This window comes from Argiope bruennichi, chromosome 6 (genome assembly GCF_947563725.1).
Source record: "Argiope bruennichi chromosome 6, qqArgBrue1.1, whole genome shotgun sequence".
Taxonomy (NCBI): domain Eukaryota; kingdom Metazoa; phylum Arthropoda; class Arachnida; order Araneae; family Araneidae; genus Argiope; species Argiope bruennichi.
The window spans coordinates 112,438,330-112,466,139 of NC_079156.1; the positions used below are offsets into that span (position 1 = coordinate 112,438,330).

The following is a 27,810-nucleotide window of genomic DNA, read 5'->3' on the forward strand; positions in this document are numbered from 1 at the left end:
ATAAGAATTTACAAATAAATAAATAAACAGTGTTTATTTTAAATGCATAAGTATTATAACTAAAGTAATTGCCAGATTTATCGGATTATATATAACCAAAAAATCTCAGCAGCAGCTTCACATACAAACAAAAGTTTATAAAACAGCTGGTAGTAAAAATTTGAGTCATAATTTGTTTAATGGTATGAGACTGGAATTAAGTTAATTTTCTAAACCTGTCAAAGAACTTAATAGTTTTGAATCAAAAAATGACAAAGAAAAACTACTTAATAAGCAGACTAAGATACAAACTGGTTAATGAATAAGAAAGAATAATCTCTAATTAGAAAGTTATCAACCCAAAATATAAACAAACAAACCAAAATAAATAACTAAATCAACAAAGATATATTCATTATAAAATAATGGAGAAAAGAAAATGGATTAAATAAATAAATAAGTTCTTAATAATTAACATTTATAAAATGTAATAATATACCTTTATAATTTTCAAATCACTGCAATGATACCCAAATGTTGTAGCCAATTCAAATGCTTTTGGTACATCTTTCTTGAGCAAAAACTGCCCAATTATAGAGCCCAGAGCTTCTTTTTCCTACAAAACATTCATAAGAAAATGAATTGCATATAGTGTATAAGAGCTTAAAAAACTATTAGATAAAATTACTTATTAATAGTACATCTTTCATATATGTTTTGTCATATAAGTAGTCAAATTATAGTCCATCAAATGCAATCAACAGCCTAAAAAGACTAAACATGTGAGTCTATGAATTATTGTCACAACCATTAAGGAATTAAAAAAAATAGTAACCTGTTAACTTCTCTTTGGTGATTATCTTCATTTCTTAAATACTTACTGCTTCTTGAATAATTTTTTTGTCATAAAAATTCTTGATAAGAAAGGATTTCTTACTAAGATTGATTTGGATTCATTGAATTTAAAATTTTTAAAAAAGATATCTCCGGACACATTTCACGATATAAACTATTGATTATATTTTTACCTTGGACTTGACAAAACATCAATATTTCCTGCAAAATTTTATAATTTCAAAAATAATAAATTCATTTTTTTTCAAATGAATTGAATTAATGTAAGTATTGTATTTAAGTTAAACTTCTATTCTCTTGCAGAACCTCTTTTTGACAAATAGATTTTCATATACTGAATATTTTCTGCATGCTTTAATAAACAAATACTTACACAATGCCATAAATTTTAATAAATATGATATTTTGATTAAATATGCATTTAGTTTTGGATCATAAACAACATAAGTGATTTAATAGAAATTTTTTAAAAAAATCATCTGTTTTATAAGCATTAATTATTAAGGAATTTTAATTTTACAAAAAAAACTAAAATATCTAAAAGTAATCCAATAATAGATAATACTATACAAACAAAAACATTATTAAATAAATATAACTTACACTGTCATTTTCAAGATGCTGTAAATTTGTAGCAGCAGAAGAATCGGAAAAGGCATTGTGTATATCAAAGTCATGGACTTTCTTAACATCAAAAATCTCAGGAAGTAACTACAAAAATTAAGATAGTAAAATCATTATACTATAAATAAATTCCCTCCTAGGTACCTCAGAAATTAAATTATAATATTAAAACCTACTTAGATATTACATTATACCAAGTCACAAATTGTGACTAGAATTTAGTCGTTAAGTTGTACCCTGAATTTAATTTATTATTATTTTTAGGTTACAATGCAAATAAAAACATACTTCTTCTGATAAACAGATATCATTTTTTTTCCCACTTGAGATTATAGATCTCAGTTTTGTTTATATTTAAATAAAACAAAGATATATTTTTATTTTTCTATATATTTCATATTTAAACGCTTGATTTGATGAAAATTCTCTGTAAAAAACAGCTTTATAAGATATTTTTAACATTCAAAGATAGATATAATATAAAACTTTGAAACAGTCAAAAACAAGAATTAGATAACAGAAATAGATTGCTAATTTGCAAAATAATCATCTATTAAAATTGCATATTTATTTTTGTAACTAGTTAAAAATCATTGATCTTTTTGTTTACTTAGAATAAAAATGATTTATTTTTTAATTTAAAAAAGAAAAAAAGCAACCACAGACACAGAATTCCCAATAAAATGGTATCATGGATTTTCTCTGAAATATAATGCTTAAACTATAGAAAAGGCATCAACAATTGGAAATATATTTTAAATTATTTTTTTAAAAATAATAAAATAAATTATTTTATTATTATTTTATATTATTATTATTATTTTATTATTACTTTATATTATTATTTATTATATTATTATTATTTTATTATTATTTAGTATATTAAATTATTTTATTTTTTAAAAAATCATAAATCGTACTAAATAAGACATTCATTTCAGCATTCGATCAGAATCTGATTCAAAAGGAATTTCCTTTCGATTGATTCCTGAATTTTTTAAATATCAGATCCAAGAATTTTGGCCAATTATTAAAATACTGCTTTTTTAAAGTAGAAATTCTCAAATTAAAAACAATATGCGTGATGAATTCATTGAAAGCTTTGATCTATAAAATCAAAATAATGGATCTAAGATCAAAACTAATAATAGTACAAAAGATTGCTATTGTTTAATTGAATTTATAGGATGAATCCATATATCAACACTCTCAAAGACAATGATTGCATTTATTAATTTGAATTTTTATAAATTTTTTAACAATAAATATAGAGCTTAATATTAACTTTATCCACAATTATTAATAAATATTAATTAATTTATTATTAATAAATATTAACTTTATCCACATTTTAAGAGAGTCATTTTTTTTTTTTTTTTAAGTTTTCTCGATTAAACTCAGCCACATTAAAAATATATAGCTTCAGAAAAGAAAAGAAGAAAAAAAACTATTTTCATAAGAAATGTGCATATTTTCACTTAAAGCTCTATTTAAAAATAAAAACCCATTACCTCACTATTGACTTCTGCTTTAATACACCAAAGCCACATCTTCTTATTAAGAGCTTCAATGTCATAGGAATTGACATCTGGATTTCCTCTCTTTTTATTCTCTTTGAGAATGTCTATGATGGATTTCATCAGGAAATATTTCTCCCCATACTTATCTGATATTTCGCACTGAACCTGAAGAAGAAAATTATACATGTAACAATAAAATAAATAAATTTGAAAGATAATCCTTTGAAAAATATAGTCTTTACTTACTTCAAGAAAATCAATGATAGTGTGAAGTTTAAGAACTTTTAGCCTTAAAAGTATGTCCTTCCAAAATTCTACTCTGTATGATAAATGGCTCCAATTCTGGCTTTTACATGATTCACTAACTTCATGATTGATCTAAATCAAAAGGGAAAAAATTATCTAAGAAAAAAAATTCTGAATATAAAATCACTCAAAGTGCTAAATTAATTGAAGTAAAGTGCATGTTTAATTTAAATCTAATTGTACTTATTGCACACAAACAGATTACCTTCTGATGAAATAATATTAAAATTTTTATGATTTCTTAAAAAGTTTTCTTTAAAAAATGAATGAAGACTTCTAATGAAAACAAATTGTATAGGAATGATGTTACTTATTTGTTATCAATTGGCTATTCTAGAAATAAAACATATTTGCTTTTTCTGAAGTAAAAATAAATAAATAAATAAGAAAAAAAGAGTCAGATCGATAATGATATACTAATAACTTAATCCTGTAGAGCTAAAAATTCCTTTATTAATTATAATTATTTTGTTTTCAAACATATTGAAATCAAACAGTGGAAAATATTAATTTCTTGTTTACAGCCTAATGGAAAGCTAAATCTTCTATTATTTACTGGATTTTTGATGAATATATCTCAGATAAACCTTTCCATCACCTGTGTTTTTAATTCTCATAAAGTTTCTCTTCTTATTATCTCTTAGTAGTAAAAGCATTAATTATCCAAGCTGAGTGGGACAATAATCATTAGAAAAATTTAGTAAATAGAAACTAAATTTAAATTATGATTTCTTTTTGTTGAACTTTCTTACCACCACATATTAACATTTCAAATGTCTTAATAGTTATATGAATTTTTTGAAACATTAATTAAATATTGTAGACTAGTTTCAATATAAGGATTTTCAAATGTCACAATTTTCGTTGTTTTCATTGTATTTTCCCAGGTTTCCTAAAAAGCACTCCTAAAAGAATAACATCTGCTCAACTATTCAACACTTTTGGATGCTTTGCAGTGGTTTTTTTTTTTTTTTTCATTAAAAGACATAGAATTTGATCAAATAACTAATAAAATGAATTAAAATGGAATTGTCATTTCCAAATAACTAACTCCTGACACCCTTTTCTTAAAAAAAAAAAAAAATCAATAACTTCATAAAAAAAATGAAAAACATAAATTGATTTTGTAATATAGGTTTGCCTAGCTGAGGATCTATTACAAACATAAGATTTCACAAATAGAAACTAAAAACATCAAGATGATAAAACATGCAATTAAATTATTAGAGCGAAAAGAGGTTTGTTTAATGAGCAGACAATTTTTTTCTCATATGATATATGTATCCATCTTTAAGCAAAGAAAACAATTTATGCTGGTACAACATCAACATCTTCCATATGGAAAAGATATATTAAATATTATTTAATGGAACTGACTATCAATACATCTTAATTTTTTTTATAAATTTTATGTTAAAAGAATTATAGATGGAAAAAAGTATAAAACATCATGGTATACTATTCTTTATATCTAAATATTTGGAATAAGAAAATGCAAGTCATAAGCTATTTAAACAGAAAACACTTGTAATTTATTTTTTTTGAGCAAAGATAAGAAGTTGAAATGACATCCATATTTTTCAAAACTTACTTGCAGCATCAACATATCCTCCTGTGGAAGATTTGCAGCATTGGAAAACATTTGAGCCTCATCATACAAATAAGATTCAAGTAACTTTTTAATTGCATGCCAACAAGTATTTACATAAAGTGGTTCATCTTCTGGCAGAAAGAGACTCCGGATATCAATATCTAGATCTGATTCACTAAGACAGTGTACCATTTTGTAGACTTTTGTGAATTCAGGCACTACAACTGCAAAATTATTTTTAAAATATCATTTATCGGCACTTATTCTGAATTAGTAAATACCTCAAAATTTAACAATAATATATACCACTCTGTAAATAAATAAATATATATATATATATATATATAGAGAGAGAGAGAGAGAGAGATTAAATATTAAATTAAATTAAAATTAAATTTAAAATTAGAAAATATAGTACTTTTATGTAGCAAATTATTAAGGCATATGGATATCAATAATGTTAAAATTTGCTTTGTTCAACAATTAATGTACAAATAGATGTATTAATCCATAATGTTTTATATTTAAAAAAATTGACATTTGACAATAATCTTTATTTAATTTTATATTCTATTTGCACAAAAGTTTTTACTATCAACTTATTGTTTTTTAAAAGATAATACATAAAACTCAAAAGGAAATTCCCATACCATCTTTTGAAAACGTTTTTTCCAGTTTGGTGTGATGAAAATGTTGAAGCATGATAAGCCTCTCGTAATGTGTAGAACAGGCAATAGCAGCTTCTTTTAAAATACATACAGATACATTTTCTAGCCAATGTAGTGAATGAAGTACAGATGGTTTCTCAGAATGCTTGGGATACTAAAAAGATTTTAAAATGAAAAACATCAAAAGATTTTTAAAGTTGTGAAACACAGTATGTTTCTAAACATTTCAATAAAAACAAAATAATCAAAATTAATGACAGGGGCAATATGCATTTAATTTTTTAAATACATTTAAAACATTATCTTCCATTTTCAACATGATTATTAAACTAAAAAAGCAATTTGGCAATGATAAAAATTGTAATGTTTTCGAAATATTTCTAAATACAACTAGAATAGGATTTTTTTTTATCAAAAATTATATTATATAATAACTATTCTGAATTACATTCTATTTTTGTCCATATGAAATTCCATGACAGAACCATCAGCTTATTAAAAATTATTAACTAGCAACTAAATACTGAATTTTTATAAAAAAAAATTCAATAAGAAAATCAGCTAAAGGGAGCAAATGAATAAATTTTTTAGATTATAATTTTAAAATGTTCCTTTTTTTTTAACTCCTTAGATAACTTAAAAAAGAAATGTTTTAGTAACTTTATGGTTGTGGAATCTTTTATAAATTGGAAGCCATATAAACAAAAGCAATAAATGAAAAAAAAAAAAAAACTTACATCCCATAGTTGATTCTGAAAAGATTCAATACTTGAATTAAATTTCTTGTAAATCATGAAGCTCCTCAAGAAACCCATGAGATCAGGGAGTGGAGTGTCCTGACATAAAAAAAAATAATATTAAAAAACCATAATATTAGTCATGAATAACATCATATCAAAGCTTTTCACATAACGAAGTGAAAAGTGTTATTTTTGTCATATGCAAAACATATTCTATCCTTCTGTCAAAAATATAGCAAAACAAACTTTTCAGAAAGTAAGACAATAAAAATGAATAAAAGCAAAGGAAAATGAATATATATGAAGACATTTCATAAACAGTTTGCCTTCTTTTATTAAAGTATTTTTTTATCATTATTACAAGGAATGAATGATAAAAAGGAAAATATAAACTAATCTTACTGGGAGAAACAAGTGAGCTCCTTGCCACAAAGTCAGCATTTTAAGATTGCGAACAGCTAAAATGATGAGATTCTCTAAATCATCAGTACTTATAATATTTGTTATGTTCAGATTTACAAAAGTTGTTTCGAGCTCTTTTTGCACTTTTTCACTACGATATAGGTTCGTATACAGCCACATAAAGAAACATTTTTCAAGACCAGCATCCTGTAAAAGAATCAGAAAAAAATTAATCATTTCATAAAAGAATATGAACTGTACGGTTATTCCTGATAAGAAAAATTAATAACAAATTATCACAGAAGTAAAGAATGAATAAAAGTTAAAAGTCTTTTTAATTGATGTAATTGTAAAAATTAATAATGATCCAAATATTAAGATTTAAACAATTATTATGCTTTGATTTTTCAAATAATAAATTTACTTCATATGCAGTGTGAATGTACAGTGTATATACAGTGCACAACGTATTAAAATCCCCAAAATTACATAAATGAAATTTTATATTGTTTGCCAGGAAAGCATAAAATTATATATCAAACAGTTCCAAAAGGAAAACATTGAAGTAAAACGGTGCTCCAATTCTAGCTCCAACCCCCCTTCTAGCACCGTTGGAGCTAGAAGAGGGGGACTGAGGTAAATTATTTTGGTAATTTCTATGGGCTAGAAAGACCAATTGAAGATTAAAAAAAAAAAAAATGCTTTGAAAACCGGAGTCCAGTTTTTAATTCATATATCTGTATGAAGTAGTAATTATGAGCCATAATTAGTTTATTCCGTGTAAAAAAAGAACATTTATTGTATATTAGGTAATTCCATATTCATACTATTAAAGATAACCAAATTAAAAGAATATATTGACAATAATTTAGCTACTATTCGTTCAACCACTGGATAAGCAAAATCACAAAGGCAAAGTATTACTATAAGCAATTACTTTATAATAGATATTTCTTTGAGGTAAGTACTAAGAATAAAAATATAATATACTTTGATATTCATAAATAGTGAAATATCTACTTTTTTTTTGCCCTATTTATATAAGTAGCTCCTTATAATTTATACTTCCCACGACTTCTATTTCCCTGATTTCTTGAAAAGTATAAATTCTGGATAATATTGTGCTAACTTACGTGAAAAAAAATTTTATTACAAAAAATCCCAATGTTAAATAATTTAAATAACCAAAAGTGATAAATTAAAATGAAAAGTTGAAAAAAACTAAGTTATTAACCTAGGATAATTACTTTTACTTTTGAATTTACAGGAATTTATAGCAAGATAAATAAATAAAATCACATGGAATTAATTACTGAAGAAAGTTACAATGTTAAAGAAAGAAATGAATCAAAAATTGTTTCTTTGATAAAAGTTTTCAATCAAAATTGAACTCAAAGTAATGCACAAAAGATATAAAGCCAAAAATACATTTTATGAATGAAAAAGACAATTCATGCATAGCAAATAAACAAACTCACTGGATAAGATGCTGCTAGAAGTGCTAGAACAGGGTTTTTGATTTCATAGCTTGTGTGCAACAAACAATCCCATGGACAATCTGAACTATTAGCTAATAGTAACTGACTGAACAGATCTTTTAGAACAAATGATCCTTAAAAAATAAAGAAAATATAAACAATGCAATACTTTTGAATTCTAGATAAGTATATTGTTTGACAAGATTTAAACTAAATTAAAAATTAAAAGTTTAATCAATAAGTAAAAGTTATACTCACTTAAATCTACATCTGATGAAGCAGTTGTTTCTTCACTTGTTATTGAAGCAGAATCCTCATCTCGACTTGATTCTTTCTCTTAAAAAAAAAGAATTAAAAATACTTTAATCATTTAAAAATTTCATAATTAATAAATATAAATATATACTGATTGCCCAAATTTTAAATAAATGTCATAAAAATTTAATTTTACGGAATTACCAATTTCAAAAAAATAAAAATAAAAAAAATAGGATGGCAAAACTTACTAGTATCAGCTGGTGGTGATCCTTTAATAACACCAATACGTGAATACCAAGATTTCCTCATGTCCCTCTTTTGGCTTTTCAGAGGAGGTATATTTTTGGTCTCATATGCAACATCATACAAAAGAGATGATTTTCGATGAAGAGAATGCAATATATGATAAGATATGCAGGAATTGGCAAATCTAGATGCTGCTTTTAAAACCTAAATGTTTTCAAAAATTATATTACTGAAAAAAACATATTTAGCACTATAAAATAAACTATTCAAAAATTCATTTTTAAAATAAAATGCAAGTTAATATTTTTATACTAAAAACATGAAGGCAAATTTAAAAATTTTACTTAAGAGCAAATGAACACAAAAATTAACAAGATTTTTCAAATATTAAAGTAAAACATTTAAAAATAAAATTTAGTTTTAACTTACAATAACAAAAACTAACTTCACAAAAAAATAAGTTAATTCTTTAAAAGCATATCGAAGAATCAGAATTAGATATCAAAATTTTGATATAAAAAATAAATCAGCAATAATTTATTTTACAAAAAAATTTATTACCAGCAACAACAAAAACTTTTGTTTATGTAGCATTTGATGAAATATATTTCTACTAATATTTAAAAATGAGTGTATGTGTGAGTGTTCGTAATGTAAGTTAGTTCTTAACAGGCCATATTGTTTAATCTAAAAGCACCAACTTTAGCAATATATATATATATATATATATATATATATATATATATATATATATATATATATATATATATATATATATATATATATATATATATATATATATATATATATATATATATTATTGTTGAAGTTGGTAATTTTAGATTGTGGTATATATATATACATTCTGTAGGGTAGTAACATGCACCTGAGGAAGTTTTTTTTTTTAATTTTAATTATTAAAATTTAAGATGAATTTGGGGAGGTCACTATAACTTCCAAAAATATTACTCTGTAAAAATGATTTTTACAGTATTTCAAAATGTAAGAAAATGAATTTTTAATGATTCCAATTTAATAGTCATGAATGTTGGCAATAAAAATTTTCTTTCCTAATTTCTAATACAAGATTACATTCTGCCCAGAAATTCAAGCTGTTTTCATCGTTTCATCAAATATTTAATCCCACGATTGTTTTCTATTATTGAAAAAGGAAGTATAAATATTTAATATATAAGTAGCTTACAAAAACAAATAAAAAAAAGTGAAGTTAAAATACTATAGAAATTAGAAGATTAATTAACCATACACTTATGTTTTTAATAGCACTATGATGTCATGGGACTGATCTCCATTAGAAACATTTTCATGTCCACAATGAACACAACATACATATAATAATTAACATAAAGTTTGACATTTTGATAGAATTAAGCTCATGAATTTAGATCCAAGCTATACAACAGAAATATAACCAGTATCCTTGGTGAACTAGCTATTCACCAAGGCAGCTAGTTTCTACAATTAATAAAGATGAATATATATGCATATATGTGCTTTAGAGGAAAAACTATTTGACTTGCAGCTGCCATATTTAGTATATATACACTTTTGAAGGTTGGAAGGAACATCCCGGTGTAACTTTTATAAAATTTAATCAATCAAATAATCGAATTTTATCATTTTCCCATGATAATTTTAGATATTATTGGTCAAGAAAGAATTTTACAATGTTGCAAAATTTTTAAAAAAACTGCCTTTGCATTGATATCAGTTAAATTTTTCCAGAACTTTAGTATTTTTAAAAAATATTTTTTTTTTTTTTGATTAAACTTCAGCAATACATTACACTGTTGAACTGAAATTCAAACTGTTTTCATTGTTTCATTAGATATTTAATAATGTGATTTTCTTTTAGAGTTTAAAATTAAAGTAAAAGAACTCTATTTGGTATCTACGGAATTTACAAGAAAAATTTTACAAGTAAAGTTCCAATATAGCAAAATTTTGAAGATAAATAACCAAATAATTACATTGTATAATAATATTATGATATCATGGGATTATCTACTTTAGAAAGATCCATGTACAATAATAAACAGAACTTCAGTAATACAACTGAAATAACACAGCTTTGAAGGCAGACAATTTGGCAGAATCATGGATATGGTTATATCTTTTATTATTTGAAATCACATATAATCAATAATCCAAAAAATCAACAGGTCACTCGAATCAATTATTCTAAAATAAACTGAACTGAAAACATCATAAATTGTCTTGTGTTAAATACATTTTGTTAATCTAAATGCATCAAATATTTTTATTTATTTTACTCACTTGATCTTTAGGAATCTGGAAAATCTGTGAGAACACAAGGAATTTCAACCAATCATTCTGACTGGCACATTCATTCAAATATTGATTTCCAGCTTCAACTTCATGTAAATGACTTAATGTCATCACAGGCATCCACAAAATTATATCCTTAAATAATGCACTAGAAAATTAAATTCATTATATTCCAATATATTTATTTATAGACATATCAATAGACATTAATTTCTCAATAAAGATACTATAAGTTATTTAATCAAAAACAAATTAAATTTTTCTACAAAAAAAGTCATTATAATTGTATAAACTTTCATAACTTTAATAAATTTCCAATTTTCAAGTATATTTTACAAAGTTTACTTTTTGGCACAAAAATATGCTGGTGGAATATAGTTCCAACAGAAATAAAGTATCATATGTAAAGTGTAGACTCTGAACCAAAATGCTGAAATTTCATAATATTAACACAGAAAAATTTAAAAAATAGAAATAATATATGAAAGAGAAAAAAAACACCTTTGCATATTCTTACTTTAGATCATTGTTATATGGGTTCCACGAGTTAAAAGTGATGCTTTCCAGTTCAGCAATCAAGGATGCAGCAGAATCTTTACTTAAATATGCTTGTTGAAATTTCCTTCCTAATATAAATAAAAGATACATTATGATTATCATATATACATTATAATTTGCATGACAAAAATAAAGTTGTTTTTTGGTAAATATATTAAATATATGCAAAATGGGGGAAAACTAATTTTTTCATTACTAAAAATCATATAATAATTCTAAAATTCAAGCCATGAAGAGACTAATTGCCTTTTATTCTTAATTATACAAAAAAATCCTATCTATCATTATTTTAAAGATTGAAATATAAAATAACTAGCCACTTGTTTATGCAGTCTCACATGGAACAAATTGAAAGTTTTAATAAAGATATAGTTTTTTAAACATAGAACTTTTTTCCATTTTACAAAAATTATTTTACTGAAAAATAATCATAAGTAATAAAACATAAGAGTCATTATTTATATAGGCTTGTGAAAAATATTTTCAGTCAGATAAAGCTTCAAAATTTTCAATAAATATATTGTAAGCTGATTTATTATATGAAGGGATTAAATTTCAGTTGATATTTAATAGTTAAAAATATATCACACTTAATTGTAACATTTATAACTGTAGTTTTGAAAGTCAGGCCCATGTAAGTTTCTTATAATTTTCCATACAATTATTTCCATTGTAACTTCTGAAACATAATTTCGAAAATATGTTGTTTTTTTTTCCATTAAACAGAAATTTTACATTTTTTTTTTTTTATGAAAATCATATTGTTAATGAAAAAAATTCATTTGAAGTATAATCATAGGAATATCAGGCTTTAAAGAATTTACATATAAAAAAAGGTATTTAAAAAAATTCTAAATTTAAAAAAGTAACAATTTTAGAAGTAACAAATTTAGAAGGTAAAAAATAACACACAGGTTTAAAGAGAATATATTTTTAAAAAGGTACATACTATATATGCTTATATTATAATCTCAAACCATGACTTAAATAGAATAAATGCAATGACAGGAAAATGTTCCGTAAACAAATGGAAAAAAATAAAAACTATTGGGAAGTAAAAACAGAGTAAGAACTTAAGAACAAAATAAACAAAACAGAAAATATGTATAATTAAAACCAACCAATTTCTGGCAAGCTTTGGTTAAATAGTTTATCCTCTTCCACAACCTGAGATTCATGAAGCTTGTTGGCTGCAATTAAGCATGCTCTAAGAGGCAAAGAATCTTGTCCTAGAAGTTCAATAAAGCAAATGCATGCAGCACTAATGTCAGAACTTCTGTAGTTAGACAAAGCATAGTCAGTCACATCTCTGCAAGCTGATCTCACCCTACAAGGAAACAAAACATATATTAAAACAATTATAAGTAATAAATTAAAACCACTAAAAATTATTATTGATTAAAAAATTTTGAAAAACAAAGAAAATTATATAATATTAAAATTACAAAAGTTTTAAAAAATGAAATTAAATACACATAAAATAAATTTCATTCAATTTTCTACTTTTTGTAATACAGTGATAGATTTCCTTTTCAGTAAATAAAATATATATATATATTAATTATAGTTTTGACTCAAACCAAAATTAAACTAGAACAGGGTCTCTCAGATTTTTTTTTGTCCTTGCAATCATAAAATATCCTTAAATTATTAATAACAAATACAAAAAAAAAAAAAAGAAAGAAAGAAAGAAAAAGAAAATTTTCCATCACCATAAATGAGCATACAATTGGAAAGGAAAGGGCAGTGTTTATGATAAACAAAAATATTTTTTTTTTTTTTTTTTTTACTAATATGATATTTTACATGAATATTGATTATTCTACTTTCTATAATTATTTAAAATAAAAATTTTTAGAATCAAAGAATTAGACACTTAGAATCAAAACTCACTTGCTTCAAAAACTTTACACTAAAATAAATTAACATATGAATAATAAAAAACATATGAAAAATAAAGTGCATGTGAAAAGTACAGTGTATGTGAAAAACATTAATATCCTAAAAATGAAATTATAAAATCATGCTACCAAAAAATGTATTTTAATTTTAAAAAACTGAACAGTTATATATTAATGTACATTAAAAAAATCAGTAAAAGTTTTAAATAATATTTTGTGATGATTGTCAAAGATTATGTCTTACAATAATTAAAAAATTCATAAATTATGTAAAAATCTATGCAAAAAGAGGCAAATCAGAATGGGAAAATCCACCAAAAATGAAAATTTAAAATAGGATGTACTTTAGGAGATTATATTTTTGCTACAACTTTCTATTTTGGGTGTAATTTTAGTAATTATTCCATAATTACAGTTTCCAAATGGGGAGAAATTCCCTCCTGAATGCATAAAAGCCTAGACCATGCTAATGTCTCTTTTTGTCTTAGGTGTTTTTAATGAGAATAAATATCTCTGGTTATTGGTCATAGTTGCACAAAATATATTTATAATTAATTTCAAAATTGTTCCAAAGATGTAACATTTTGCCATACTGCTCAGAAATAAGGAAAGTTCAAAGAAAAAATCTCCTCTTTAATATGCTTATTCTCATCTATATATAATAATTTGAAATAAACATACATTTTGTGTCTTAAAGCAAAAATTCAAAACATTGTGGAAAGAAGTCTATGATTTTCAAGAAACATACATTTACTTTATTTAAAAAAAACATAAAAAAAACAAACATATATAAATTTTTTTAAACACATTTTTTACATTGTTCCTTTGAGAAAGAATTTAGAAATTTAGTAGTAATAATAGAAAGTAGAATTTAACTCTAACATTTATAACTTTACTTATAATTATTCTATGTTTAAATAATAATTATAATATCAATACGAATTCAGATATAAAACTGATTATCTGCAGTTAAAACTTAATCTATTTTATAAGCACACTACATCTTTTAAAACCAAATGATAATAAAGTTACAAAAATTAAAATAGAGTAAAAAGAATTACATTCACCTGGAGAGAGATAGACCAGTTTCCAAAATAACTTCTTGAGCAATGAATTTCAGATATGAATAATTTGGTCTGCCTTCCATTAAGTAATATAAATATGTAAGTTCTTTTTTGAGTCCATACTGCTCAGATAAACTTTGCAGAGAAAAGTGAGGAAGTTCATTTTGGGAATCTAAATTAAATGCAACAATTACATATTATATGCATAGAAGTTTTTTAGTTAATACTATAAAGAATTAAGTTTTATAAAATTGTTACTTCATTTCTCAAAAGTCCTTAGAATTAATTCTATAATTTTTGTATTTCTTTTGAACTAAAAATTTTTAATATTTAGAATTATCAAATACAGAAAATATTTTTTACAATTCACATCAAATTGAATCCTAAAATAATCCTTTAAAAATGTTTTAATAATTCTTTCCCTCTCCAACAACAATAAAAAATAAAAATGTAATACACAGTTAAATGTATTTAACTAGACATTATAAATACTGTTTGTTATGTTTTTCATTTTGATTTTTTTTCTCTCATAATATGTAAGTACATATTTTGTATTTCTCTTTAATGCATATTCATAAGTTGAACATATTTCGTTTTATTTAAAAAAGAAAATAGATTCTCTAGGCAACAGCTTTACAAGAAGGGAAAAAAAATTAAATATTATTAAAAAAAAAAAACCTAATTCAAAATGATTTAAACAATAAAATTGGTATTATAATTAAATAATATTTGATTTTTGTACTTATTTTAATGTGTATTTTATTTCATTACTAACCGCCTTTGGCGACCAGCCGGCTCGCCAGTATTATCGCTCGCTACAATTTTCAATTAAGTATTTTAAGTAACTGGTCTCTTAATAGATTCTCAAGCAAAACATTTTCAATCTTGAAATTTTGATAGTCATACCAAACTTATACTGTTGTTTAGATCGTTTCGTTCAATTTATTATATATATTTTGCTAATTTGTTGTCATTTCCGGTAAAACTTCAACTTTAATTTAAAGTGGAAATGCTGAGATTGCAATTAATATAAAGATATTTTTTAATGAAAGAAAGCGTTTTATTTTATTTATCATTTTTATTGTTATTTATTTATTATTATTATTATTGAATATGAGTACTGCAAACAGAATCGCTCGGTATTTAAGTCTTATGTGAACTACAAAATATTTTTCATAATTTATGTAATATCTCAAACAATAATTCCACAAAAATTTCTCAGATTCAGCATAAAATTCAGTTTTTAGTTTAGTTTTCAAAAGGATTGAAATGAAATCAATAATAATATTTTGTTCCGGCCTATAAATATATTTAAAAAATTATGAAGTCTAAATTTAATGCAGTAAGGTATCATATTCTAAGAAATATTCTGGACACACCAAATTTTAAATAAATGAATGAATGTTTCTATTTTCCACGATCAACTAAGACTTATTTATGAAGTTTTGAATGTTAAAAATTTAGAAAAACTCAACATTTTCATAACCTTAGAATAATTAATCTTGAGAAACCTGTGTGCTGATTGGCGTATTTTCTTCTACAGATGGAAAATCTAAAATTATCCTTTTTTTTTATTGAATAGTGATATTCAAATTTTCATAAATCAGTCAGTTTAAGTGATTGATTTAGTTAATTGGAAATTAACTCTTTTTATTTAAAATATTAGTGTTTCAAGAACATTTTGTTATTCGAGATTTTCACAGCAGAAGCTTTATGTAAAATCAAAAATTCGTTATTTATTAGAGCATTTATTGAATCAAGTTACATAAAATATAATCATTTTCCATTTAGACCATTTTAGCAGATCTGTGTCTTACTAAAGGTTTACAAATTAGCTGTGTGGGCCTGATTTGACTGGATATCCTGTTCATATTAAACAAAACTTGCCTTAAAATAAAACTGATTTATTGGATTAATAATATAGAGAATGTAAAAGATCATAAAATAATTTTTCTTGAATTAATTTTTTAGAAAAAATAATATTTCATATTTGTTTCATTTCCTACAGACACGTGCCGAAAATTATATTTTTGAAGATTTCATTTCCAAAAAGATTTAATTTATTTTTAGTTGGAGCTTTAATCAATGTAATGGCAACACTTTGAAAAAAGCTAATTTTTCCCCATGAATGCGAAACGTGCTCGTGCAGCTTAAATTTTATTTTTATTTTGTACGAAAAAAATTGTTGAAAAATATAGTTAAAATATTTATTTAAAAATTCATTAAAAATAGAAATTTAATTTTAAGGTTAAAACATTGGTATCATTTAAAAGATAAATTTTTGATCTTTAACTTTATGTAAAAATCTTTTTTGTGCGGTAATATTTTCGGAAGTTATAGCAGAAACACGCCAAAATTTCGCTTAATTTTTAAATAAATAAAATTCTAATTAAAAATTCGAAAAAATAACCCCCAGGTGCACATTCCCGGCCTCCAAGGTGTACACGCGCCAAATTTGGTAGCTGTAGGTTGAATGGTATGGCCTGTAGAGCGCCAAAACACACACACACACATTGAGCTTTATTATAAGTATAGATTAATATTATGAATATTGCATTAAGAAAATTTAATAAAATATAATTTCTTGTGATTTGTGTCATTTTTGCTCAGAGAAAAAATAAATTATAAGGGAAAATTTTATAAAATAAAAAAAATTATAAAGAAATTTAATTACCTTCAGATTTCAATGTGTTCATGGATTGCCATCCAAAAAGTTGGGAGCTATCAAAAACTGTACTACCCTAAGATAACAAAGCACCATAAATCAACAATATAAGCTAATTTACAGCTTATAATTATCAAGATTAAATAAACAAGTAAATCATTTTAATTTGGAAATCATCTTTGTAAGCATTTATTTTAATAGAGATATTTGAAATTAAGATGTTTCATTTCATAAAAATGTATAAAATTTTCAGTTTACAAAATTACTTTATAACTTTTCAAAAACAAATCCTTTGTGCAGCATAAGCCATTTAATGCAAATCGAAGTTAATGCTATTATTCATTTTATAATTAAAATCTTCTATTCCTAAACTGATATATTTAATGTTATGGGATTTGAAATAGAGGCCATTTGATGCTTCAACTACAAGGAATTATTGATTGATGGATGGAATTCCTTACACCAATTATAAGGAGATATCTGCAAATCCTGTTTCTCATCATGTAGAGTTCACATCCTTTCATCTGGATTAAGATCTAGATTGATTTAAAGTGGGAGATATGCTACCATGTTTGGTTTGAAATCTGTTGAACATCTATAAACCACAGTTAAATGTGAGTGAAATTTGAAAAGTACTGTTTTGAATTTTAAATATTAAAATTCTTAACAATTCTGAAAATCTACTTATAATGAGTCAATGCAATGCTGTGGCACTGTTGAAAATTTCACAGCTACTTTATTGTAAAATTTTGAAGAATTCTGAGTTGAATAATTCTAATCAAATTCCGAAGTAATTGCAGTAAGTGGCAATTACTGTAATTTAACATTGAGAAATATCAAAGCAATCAAGTGAAAAAATTATTAGTCATCTTTATTTTAGATAAAAAATAATATAAAAACAAAATAATTGGCAAAATTAAACAACCTCCCAATCTCCAACCACTGGACCAATTTTCTCAATTTTTATATCATATAAAAACTTACAAGCCTTACATAAGGCATCAACAGTTACCAGTTGTCTATCACCTTCAATTAAAAAAAAAAAAAAAAAAAAAAAAAAAAAGGCCATTGTCAGAAATTTGACATATTTCAATAATTTATTTTACCATATAGAAAGCTTAGCTAACTCACTAGACAGTTCCAAGTTTAATTTCTATATATTTAAAGTAATTAGGAAAACTTAAGAAAAAGTCCCACCAGTCCCAAACACTAATCCGATTTTGCGATTTTTTTTAAATATCGAATTTTTTAACATCTATATCAATGGTCATCTTACTTAAACTTCGATTTTCAAATATTGGCGCAAAAGAAACTATAAATTTAATAGATACATATCCTCAAAAGTAAGTAAATTTTCTTTGCCAATTAATTTATCACTTAGCTGGCATAACTACCAATCAAAATGCTCTGACGTTATTATACAATTAAAACCTAAATTGATAGTTTTTGTTGTAATCAGCAAAATTCGTTAGTTATACCTAAATTAATCTTATTCACACAAGCCACCTTTGGAAACCAGCTATTCACCCACCACATTAACAGTATTAATGTAATTACTGGAGTAGTCTTTTTAAAAATTTCTCTCAAAAATGTGACTATTGATAGAACTCATAGGAAGCAAAGCGACTATTAATAAAACATCCAGGAATCATAAATTTCCAAATAAAATAAAAATTAGAGAAATCAATTCAGTATTTGAGGCTGGGAGATGGTTGTTTACTTTTGTCAATTATTTGACACATATAAATAGAAAATGAACAGCTGATTGCTAAAGACGATTAGTAATAATTTAAAACTGAATGTTAGATTTGTATGAACTTCAGTTATATAGCATCTTAAGAATATTGTAAAATAACTTGTTGCACTTAATAGAAACTATTTAGTTGCAAAAATTATTTTTATGAGTTAAAATTAATATAAGACCAACTAATTGGTTAGAAAATTGAGCAAAGAAAACTACCTTCAACAATTCATAGACAGTTACATCAGGATGAGTTCTTTCTTCTGGAACTTTAAACAAAAAATTAAACAGTATAGAATATGACAAGAATTTTTCACGAACAAGTTGTACACTTTCTTCAGAGCAATTCATCAATTCAGAAATCGATTCAGACATTGACTGAGGCTTAAACAATAAAATTCCAAGTGCCAATGAAAGAGGCAAGTTGATGAGCAATTCAGTGGAAGATGTGTTTTGAAGTCTGAAAATATATTGAGCAACCCCTGCAATGGCATCATATGCAATCTGGGGATCTAAAAAAAAAACAAAAAAACTTTAAATTTTAAAAAAATGATTTTATGTATTATCTTCACCTAAAAACCAAAATGGAAAATACAGCAAGTTAAAAAAAAATATTCATCAAAATAGAGTCAGTAACATGATTCCAAACATCAGAAATGATATTAAATGATCAACACGTTCCAGACACTTGTAAAATACAAGTCACCAGTAACATGAGTATTGTAATAAGTGGTCAGGAAATGATGTAAGTGCCACAATTAACTTTGTGACCATTTTCATTGTATCAGTTACTAAGTTTGTTATTGAGTGCATTCAATATACAAGAATAGATTATCAAATAGACATCTTCTCAGATGCCCTGCAACTTTCAGCATTACAGAATTTAATCTGGCTCTGTCAGTATATTACAAAACATATTTTGAAATAGACACATTGAATAGAACAAAATGAACATCACTATAAAATGTATTAATGTGTATATGTATTTATACACATATGTGTATATATTTATACACATATTTATGAAGAATGAAGAGAAAGAAAAGATTGGAAATATAACAAAAATTGAATGGGAATAGACCACAAAGTAAGTACTACTGAATCTGGAGAGCAAAATAAAAAATACCAAAATTGGTGCAAAATGTATTCCTTGCTTTTAGTAGAATATGTAGTTTAGCAATTATTATTTTTTAATTTCTGTCAAAAATTATAAAAATAAGTGACTTCCTTACAACTAAGAGTGAAAAAAAAAATGTTGCTTTATTTATTAGAAGCATAAAATATTCCTAAAAATTTAAAGTACTTGCATATTTTAAATAAAATGGCCTTCTCTTATAAAATTTTGCTAGTAAAAACTAACATTTTATTTTCAGAATTACAATTTTGCTTCCAAAAAGATTTAACATTCCTAGAAGTGTTCACAGAAGTTTAATATTGAGTGCATTACGTAGATGAAATTTCCTCTCTCTCCGAAAAAAGTCATTCCAATAATGCAAATTTTTAATTAACTATCTCATTTTGATAATTCAAACTTCAGATACAAAATCTTAAAATCCATGACAATAATTTACAGCTGTAAAAATTTAGTCAAACTGTAAATATATTTTTGCACAATTAGAAGTTGGGATAAAATATCCATTATTCTGGTAATTACTGATCAAAAAATATGTTTATTTTTTTTATCATAATACATATACATTCATAATAAAATAAATAATATTTCATATTTAGAATTTCTATTAAGAACAGAATTTTTGTTTAAATTACATAGGAATACAAGAATTAATTTTACGATTAATTATTCATTATTCTTATCTCAAATTCCAAAATTAAAAGTATACTAAAGCATGATTGGAAAAGATTTCATAAGTAAAAACAATAAACTAAGCAACGATTTATTTTAATATTAGGTTGGAGTTACTTAGCTTTATTATTGTAATTTTTTAATCATATATTATACTGCCTAAATATGCACTAAATCACAGCTGCAACTAGATCATTTAATATATTTTTCTTGTTATTCACCCTCTAATAACGCACTTCAGTTTTTAATTATTCATACAGATTATAATTCCTACCATGCCAAAATAAGCATTTTTATGTTTGTGGAAGGGGGGGGGGTAATTTTTGGATATGTAAAAGACAGCAAATTAAGTGAAAAACAAGTTAGTAACTCAATAAAAAAATATTGGAAATAATTTTCAGCAAAAAATAAGTCCTGATCAAGACATTTTTATAATCTTTGAATTAGATATTTGAGAATCAAATCAAATACTAAAACTGAAAAAAAAAACTGTTTAAAATTCTAAAAAGGAAATAATTTTTCAATTGAAGCTACTTATAACTATATAGCTCGTCAAAGGAATTATCAAATCTAACTTTATTCTTACCATTATGATTCTGTGACCATTTATAAAATGACTTTGTGAGATTTAAAAGGGGAACATTGCATAAGTGACAAGATGGCCATACAGAAAATCTGGAAAATAAAAAATTAAAAATCACATTAAAAAATGCACTATCTTTTAAATTTCTGTTTTATCAATTCCACTTAAATTCCATTTGCTGCTAAATATGAGGAGTAATTATAACTAAGATTTTTTGTTTTGTACAAAACTTTTCAAAATGTTCATTTACAAATTAATGCAAAATGCACAAAAATGGCACTTAAAAAATTTATTCATCATAAAAGATATAGATTAGCAAGAAAACTAATTTGCAATTAAGATCAAAATGAAAAATATACAGCTACAAATAAAAGACAGAATAATGTAAAATGTGCACTGTATTTAAAATTTTAATATGGCACTTAATCTGAAAATATCATAAATTATTATTTGACAATATCAATTAATAACATTACGATATTTTCTTGAAAAACTCTTTCAAGAAAATATCATAACAAAGAGTGCATAAAGAGGCAGTTTTCAAAAAAATTTAATTGATAGACTTTTTTTTTAATATACTTTCCAGAGAAGTTGAATGAAATAAGTTTCAATATAACTACAGCTACAAAGAATAGAATAACTTCACACTTATATTGAAGTATTTGTCTCCAAAAACAAACTCTAAATTTTTAAATGTCCATTGCATATATTAGTACGATATCAATAAGATTTTTATATATTTTTTATATGTAATACCTTTGGAATACTTCATATTTGTTTTGTAAAGAATATTTAAGAATCATCCAATTTTGCTATTCATATAGCAAATTACAATGATCTCTTATGTAAATTTTATAGATACCTTTCTTATATTTTGCAGTTTATTTCCTATTCATAAATATATTCAAGGAACAAACTTGGATAATACAATTTCACTTCTTTTTTATTACTTTGTTCAAAAAGAATGTTAATTAAGGAGATGAAATATGTGATATCCTGATTGAAGTGTTTAAGATATTAATGTACTTTATCAAATCAGTTAAGAGATAAAAGTATCTCTTTAGCAACAATACTAATGTTTAAAAGAATGTATACTTACTTGCTAAAATTTTTGGCCATAAAAGAATAAAGAAAGTTATTCAAATTATGCTTCAAGCAGTAATGAACTAATCTGTGACACAAATCATGAAATGACAAAGAAGATTTGTCAGATGAAAATACTGATATATCATTTACATCACACTGAGACTGTCCTATGCGAGTGAGAAACGATGGAAAATTTTCCAATTCTTCATCACAAAAGATACCATGTCTATAAAAAAAAATGTTTTGTTATTAAATGAAGATATTGACTTTCTTTAATTTGCATTTTCATAATAATAAACTATACTAAAATATTTAAATATAATCAAAACATTTTCATTAAAAATAAAACTTCTGTAATATTTTGTTTGAAAAATTAAACAATGAATGTCTGAAATTTAATTAACATTTACATCAGCAATTTTGAACAACTTCAAGCACTTAACTATTCAAGCAAAAACTAAAGCAATTTATTATCAATTAAAAAAAATAAATGTTCAAATTTAAAATTTTTGTCAAGATTGCATTTTGCTGAGGAGATTGTAGTAAAATCTGTATATTCATATCTCAGAGATTAATTATCTTTTTAAATATCAGTTTCATCTAAACAGTGAATCCCAAAATGATTTTACTGAAATATTATATAGTAAACTTACACATCAAAATATGTTGAACTTTTAAACAGAAATAGATAACATGCATGTAACAAAATTTTGGCAGATGCATGACAAAAAGGAAGAAACCTTTGAAATTAATTTACAACTTATTTTACCATATGTGACATATTTCATACATGGGACGAAAGGTGGAACACATATATTTGCACCAGAACTAAAGAGAAAAAGGCAATAAATTTTTCCATTAAGTAATTTTACCAAGAGATTCTGATACGGATTTTTTTTTGTCACATGCCAACTTAGGAAAAAGTATCTTAGGTATCTTTAAAAGACTGCCATGTGTGTTACAGATTTTTATCTCTTCGTTTGGAGCATGGGAACCAGAGAGTGAACAATTTTTTTGCAACGTGTGTTAGAAATAATTAAATTAAAAAGTGAGGTTTGGATCATGAGTAAAAAAGAAAATTTTTGCATAAAGTAAAATGGGCTAATTTAAGATAAAAATTTAAAAATTAACTAAGATTTAAAATAAATTAAGAAACACCATTACATACATACATATATATTAAATTTGAATAAATGTAAGATGGAAAAATAAGTGGAAGACACTATAAACATAAAATCAGTAATTCAATATACAGAATATAAAACTATTCACAAAATGTTAAGCAATATCATAATTTTTATTTAATTTATAATCATTTAAAGAAGACATCACCTTGCCAATTCATTTAATAATGCTTCAGCTACATAAATAGTGGCCTTTTCCGGGATGGAATTAATCATTTCTTGAGACAAAGGCCATTTATCCAAAGATGAAACACTCCCAGAATTTTGAGGATGAACACCCAACCAAATATCAATCCAATTTATGAGATAAGACAGGTTTCCATGCTCAAGTAAATAGGTCCAAACAGACGATTTGTCTATTTCAATTCCATTACCTGAAATAATAATAATAATAATTTCCAACTTTAAGTTAAGCAAATACAAGAGTGAGAAATTATTATTTTCATAAAATTACCTTCTTTCATAAAATAATCAAGTATGGGGGAATTTTTCAGATAATGTGGTGCTAATATCCTTCCTTTAATATCACTATCCCATGATGATAACCATTTTAAGACAATGCGGCAATAAGAACCACTTTCACTGTTGTCTTGATTAAACTCCATGTAATCTCCCACCTCTAATTTGTCTTCGGAATCAGTAACTGCACATATTGTATCTTCTTTAAGCATTCTAAAATAAAAAATATACATAATCAGATATCATTTTTCTGTATGTAACGATGTTCCTAACAAAGAAAAAAGGCAAATTGTTCATGCCTTTAATAAATAAATATGAAGCCTTCCTTATAATGATTCTCAAAAATGACATATAAAATTTTATTTTTGAATGTTATGAACACATCTTGTATATGTGAAATATAGACCGTTAAAAGATTGAAAGGAGTATTATCCTTTAAATAAAAATTTTATATTTTTTCTTGCCAATGAAAAGTTTTGTCTTCTAATATGATTTTATGAATTCTTTTGCTAAACCATGAGCAGTAACCTGAGTAGCAAGACAGCAGAGAGCAAAGAAAGTTTCTACACTTTCATGAAAGGGCTTTTGTTAAAAAATAGTACCCCCAGCATTTTTTTATAAGAATGTGATTGCAATATGACATAGCAGATAAATGTTAGATAATCAAAGTTATAGAAATTAGGCACTCAAAGATATAGAGAGGGAAAACTGAAACCTATTAACTTAGAAGAATACATGCTTTTTAAGTTCGAATTTAAGAAATTAGATAATTAATAATTTTTTTAAATGCAAATATATATGTATAGAAATGTAATAAATCCACTTTATCTTAACATGTTTTCACAAAGGCAGACATTGCTTTTAAACTATTGTCTAAAATAGTCATACAAAAAGTCTTTTCTATACAATTTTTAAGTTTATATATACAAATGATCAAATGCCATAAATGATGCAAGTTCCTTGAATTATGGTCTTAAAATTAATAATTCTAATGCAAGACATATCGCAGATAGCCGAGAGTCTGAAGTGACTGACAATAATTCTACCAAGAGTCTTCTCACATTGAAAGTAATAATTTTTATGTCTAAACAGATAGACTCTTGTTTAGAATCTTTTGAAATTTGTTATCATAAATTTCAAGTAACTAGGAATACATTTTTATTTTAAAAATAAATTTTTAACAATTTATTGACAGTTGAATTTTCAAACCATATTTGGTTATACAAAATACATTGATAAACTGACCATATAAAATATTTTGAAAGAAAAAAAAAAGTAGATTCAGCTTCTTTCTATTATATTCCTACACAACTCCTGCTACAATGAGAAATAAAAATAATGAAATTTACCATTTAAATTTGGATATTTTGAATTTGGAATGTTTTATGATATTTTTTCGTATGATCCTGATTTAAAGCCAATCACCATTGTCTATAACTTCCAATGATCCATGTTTAACATATATGCCCACATTTTTTCTGGATCACAATTCACTCTCCAACCAACATTATGCTATCACATGATAAAAATAAATCTATGGTAAATAATCTAGAAATTTAGAATCTACAAAAAATAAAAAAAAAATAAAAGAACATTTAAAAAAAAAAACTTCAACAAAAATGATTTGAAAAAGCATGTAATATTTATCAATAGAAATCATTTAATAAACAGTAAATTACTTATAGAAATTCAAATATCATGTCAGCAGAAAAACTATTATACAACAAAAGTAACAACAACAACTGATTTAACACGAAAAGTTATTTTAAAGTAAAAAAATCAATTAAAGTCTATAGAAAGAATACTACAAAAAGTTTAACCTTATTATAGTTTAATTTCAGTCCTTTTTTTCTGCACTTCATTATAAATTACCGTAAAATTATAATATATTTAAATCTGTGATTTCTAAATATCTAGTTGTTCCTTTAAATTATCTTAGAATGGCTAAGAAAGAAAATAAAGAATAAATGAAAGATAATGCAACATACAGTAATATTATACTTAAAATCAATCTTGATAAATAAGAGATTTCTTCATACATTTTAGATTTCAAATATTAATTTTAAAATGAAAATATTTCAAATAAATTCTTACCGTTTTTCATCCAACAAAAGCCTAGCATGTTCAAAGGAAGTACATGGGTATAATTTCTCTAAAAGTGATACAAACAGTAGCGAGTGCCGGTCACTCTCTGTCAATAAATTTCGATTTAAAAGTTCTTTTTCCATGAGAGCTCTAATATCTTTCTCAGAAGTTGACTTAAAAATATCTAATAGCTTAAAACTTATATCAATGCCCTGTAAAAAGAAAAAAAAAAATTTAATGTTTTAGTGTTGCCGATATCTTATGATTTCAATCATGTTTCAAAATATCAGTCTCAAAAATATTCTCTCGTGATATTAACAAGAAATTGTTGAAAATATAGCATTTAGAAGCAATATTACAATCATGAGATGAAGGAAATGATTATAATAATTTCATATTTTCATTTATTATTTCATATTGCCAGTGTGTAGACTTCATTTAAAATTAGTGATATTTGTAAAATATTTCCATTGAAATTTCAATTTCATATAAATTCTAATATTCTAAAAGATTAAAAGTTAAAATTTAAATCAATTATTTATCATAAATTAGAAATTTTACAGCCATATATAAAACATAAAACTTTCAGTTTTATCATTTCCATCCTTAAATTATATGACTTTAAACAAGTTAAATTATCAAAATTCTTCTCAAAATTCAGCAATAAGTTAAAATATGGAAATAATTACTTTACTTCAAGTACATATAGTCTTGGAGCAAATGATATTATAAGCATTTTTTCATTTAAAAAGGAATAATAAAATATTTTTTTCTCCAACACTCAGTCCTTTAATTGTATACTTCTCACATTCACAAACTCTACAAGTATACATACACAAATATATTAAACCTTAAAATAAAAAAATAGCATTCAAAATTATTTTACTGCCAAAAAAAAAAAAAGTGGCTTTCTTTAATCATGAAATTTTATTGAATAATAATATATCAAATAAATGACACATTATGAATAAAAAAATAATTAATGACCAAACACTGCTTGAAACACTTAAATTTAAATTGTAACTGTATAAAATCAGTAAAAACTCTTTTAATACATATTTTATATATAATTTGTTTAAATAAAAAAGTATTTGAAAAATAAGAATATAAACTATAACATAAATTAAGACTTCTATAGATACAAAAATGATAAATTTGACAACTCATTTCACAGCTATTGGAATCTTAGAAATATTTTATCTCATGTACTTGGTTTTATTAACAAAACAAATCTATGTAATAGATAGTAAGACAATAACAAAATAAAGCATATTTACCATATTCACTAAGATGGTAAGAGTTTCTTCCATCAATCCTTGATGCAAATAGTGCAAAACTAAGTCTTCAGCAATGTTTATAAATTCTGAGTAAGAACTATTTGATCCATCTTTACAGTAGCATGAAAAGAATGATTGGGCCATTGGAATTGTATTATTCAAGATAGAATCCTGAATCACTTCCTATACTTCCAAAGAAATAAAGGGCTTAGGTTTAACATAATTATATTGAATACTATATTAGAAAGAAACAGAATTTTATGAATCTACAAAATTCTAAGACTTTGTTTACTTTAGGAAGTTAATGAAATATTTGTACTTGTCAACAATATTTCATTAACTTCCTAATTATTCTAATTAAAAGATATTTCATAAATAATTGAAGAGGATAAGTTATGCAGCACAAACAAGAATTTTAAGCAGGTA

The 27,810-nt window shown here is 24.4% G+C and overlaps 1 protein-coding gene across 3 annotated transcripts in view; it reads right to left on the bottom strand.

The window, feature by feature from the left end:
* Positions 1-27,810, bottom strand: part of LOC129971396 (spatacsin-like) — a 56,892-nt gene that overhangs the window by 20,747 nt on the left and 8,335 nt on the right. For 2 of the 3 annotated variants that reach the window (XM_056085129.1, XM_056085128.1), the window contains exons 9-31: positions 27,385-27,567; positions 26,117-26,319; positions 24,018-24,235; positions 23,712-23,937; positions 22,393-22,605; positions 21,297-21,385; positions 19,126-19,418; positions 17,175-17,241; positions 14,504-14,672; positions 12,657-12,862; positions 11,495-11,603; positions 10,966-11,125; positions 8,670-8,871; positions 8,422-8,499; positions 8,164-8,297; positions 6,686-6,892; positions 6,281-6,379; positions 5,526-5,697; positions 4,876-5,099; positions 3,225-3,356; positions 2,970-3,143; positions 1,438-1,545; positions 479-595 (exon numbers count right to left, since the gene is read on the bottom strand). In XM_056085129.1, coding sequence (XP_055941104.1) covers positions 479-595; positions 1,438-1,545; positions 2,970-3,143; positions 3,225-3,356; positions 4,876-5,099; positions 5,526-5,697; positions 6,281-6,379; positions 6,686-6,892; positions 8,164-8,297; positions 8,422-8,499; positions 8,670-8,871; positions 10,966-11,125; positions 11,495-11,603; positions 12,657-12,862; positions 14,504-14,672; positions 17,175-17,241; positions 19,126-19,418; positions 21,297-21,385; positions 22,393-22,605; positions 23,712-23,937; positions 24,018-24,235; positions 26,117-26,319; positions 27,385-27,567 — 3,783 coding nt within the window. Of the gene's footprint in view, positions 1-478; positions 596-1,437; positions 1,546-2,969; positions 3,144-3,224; positions 3,357-4,875; positions 5,100-5,525; positions 5,698-6,280; positions 6,380-6,685; positions 6,893-8,163; positions 8,298-8,421; positions 8,500-8,669; positions 8,872-10,965; positions 11,126-11,494; positions 11,604-12,656; positions 12,863-14,503; positions 14,673-17,174; positions 17,242-19,125; positions 19,419-21,296; positions 21,386-22,392; positions 22,606-23,711; positions 23,938-24,017; positions 24,236-26,116; positions 26,320-27,384; positions 27,573-27,810 lie in introns of all 3 variants that reach the window. The other variant, XM_056085130.1, reaches the window with a different exon arrangement.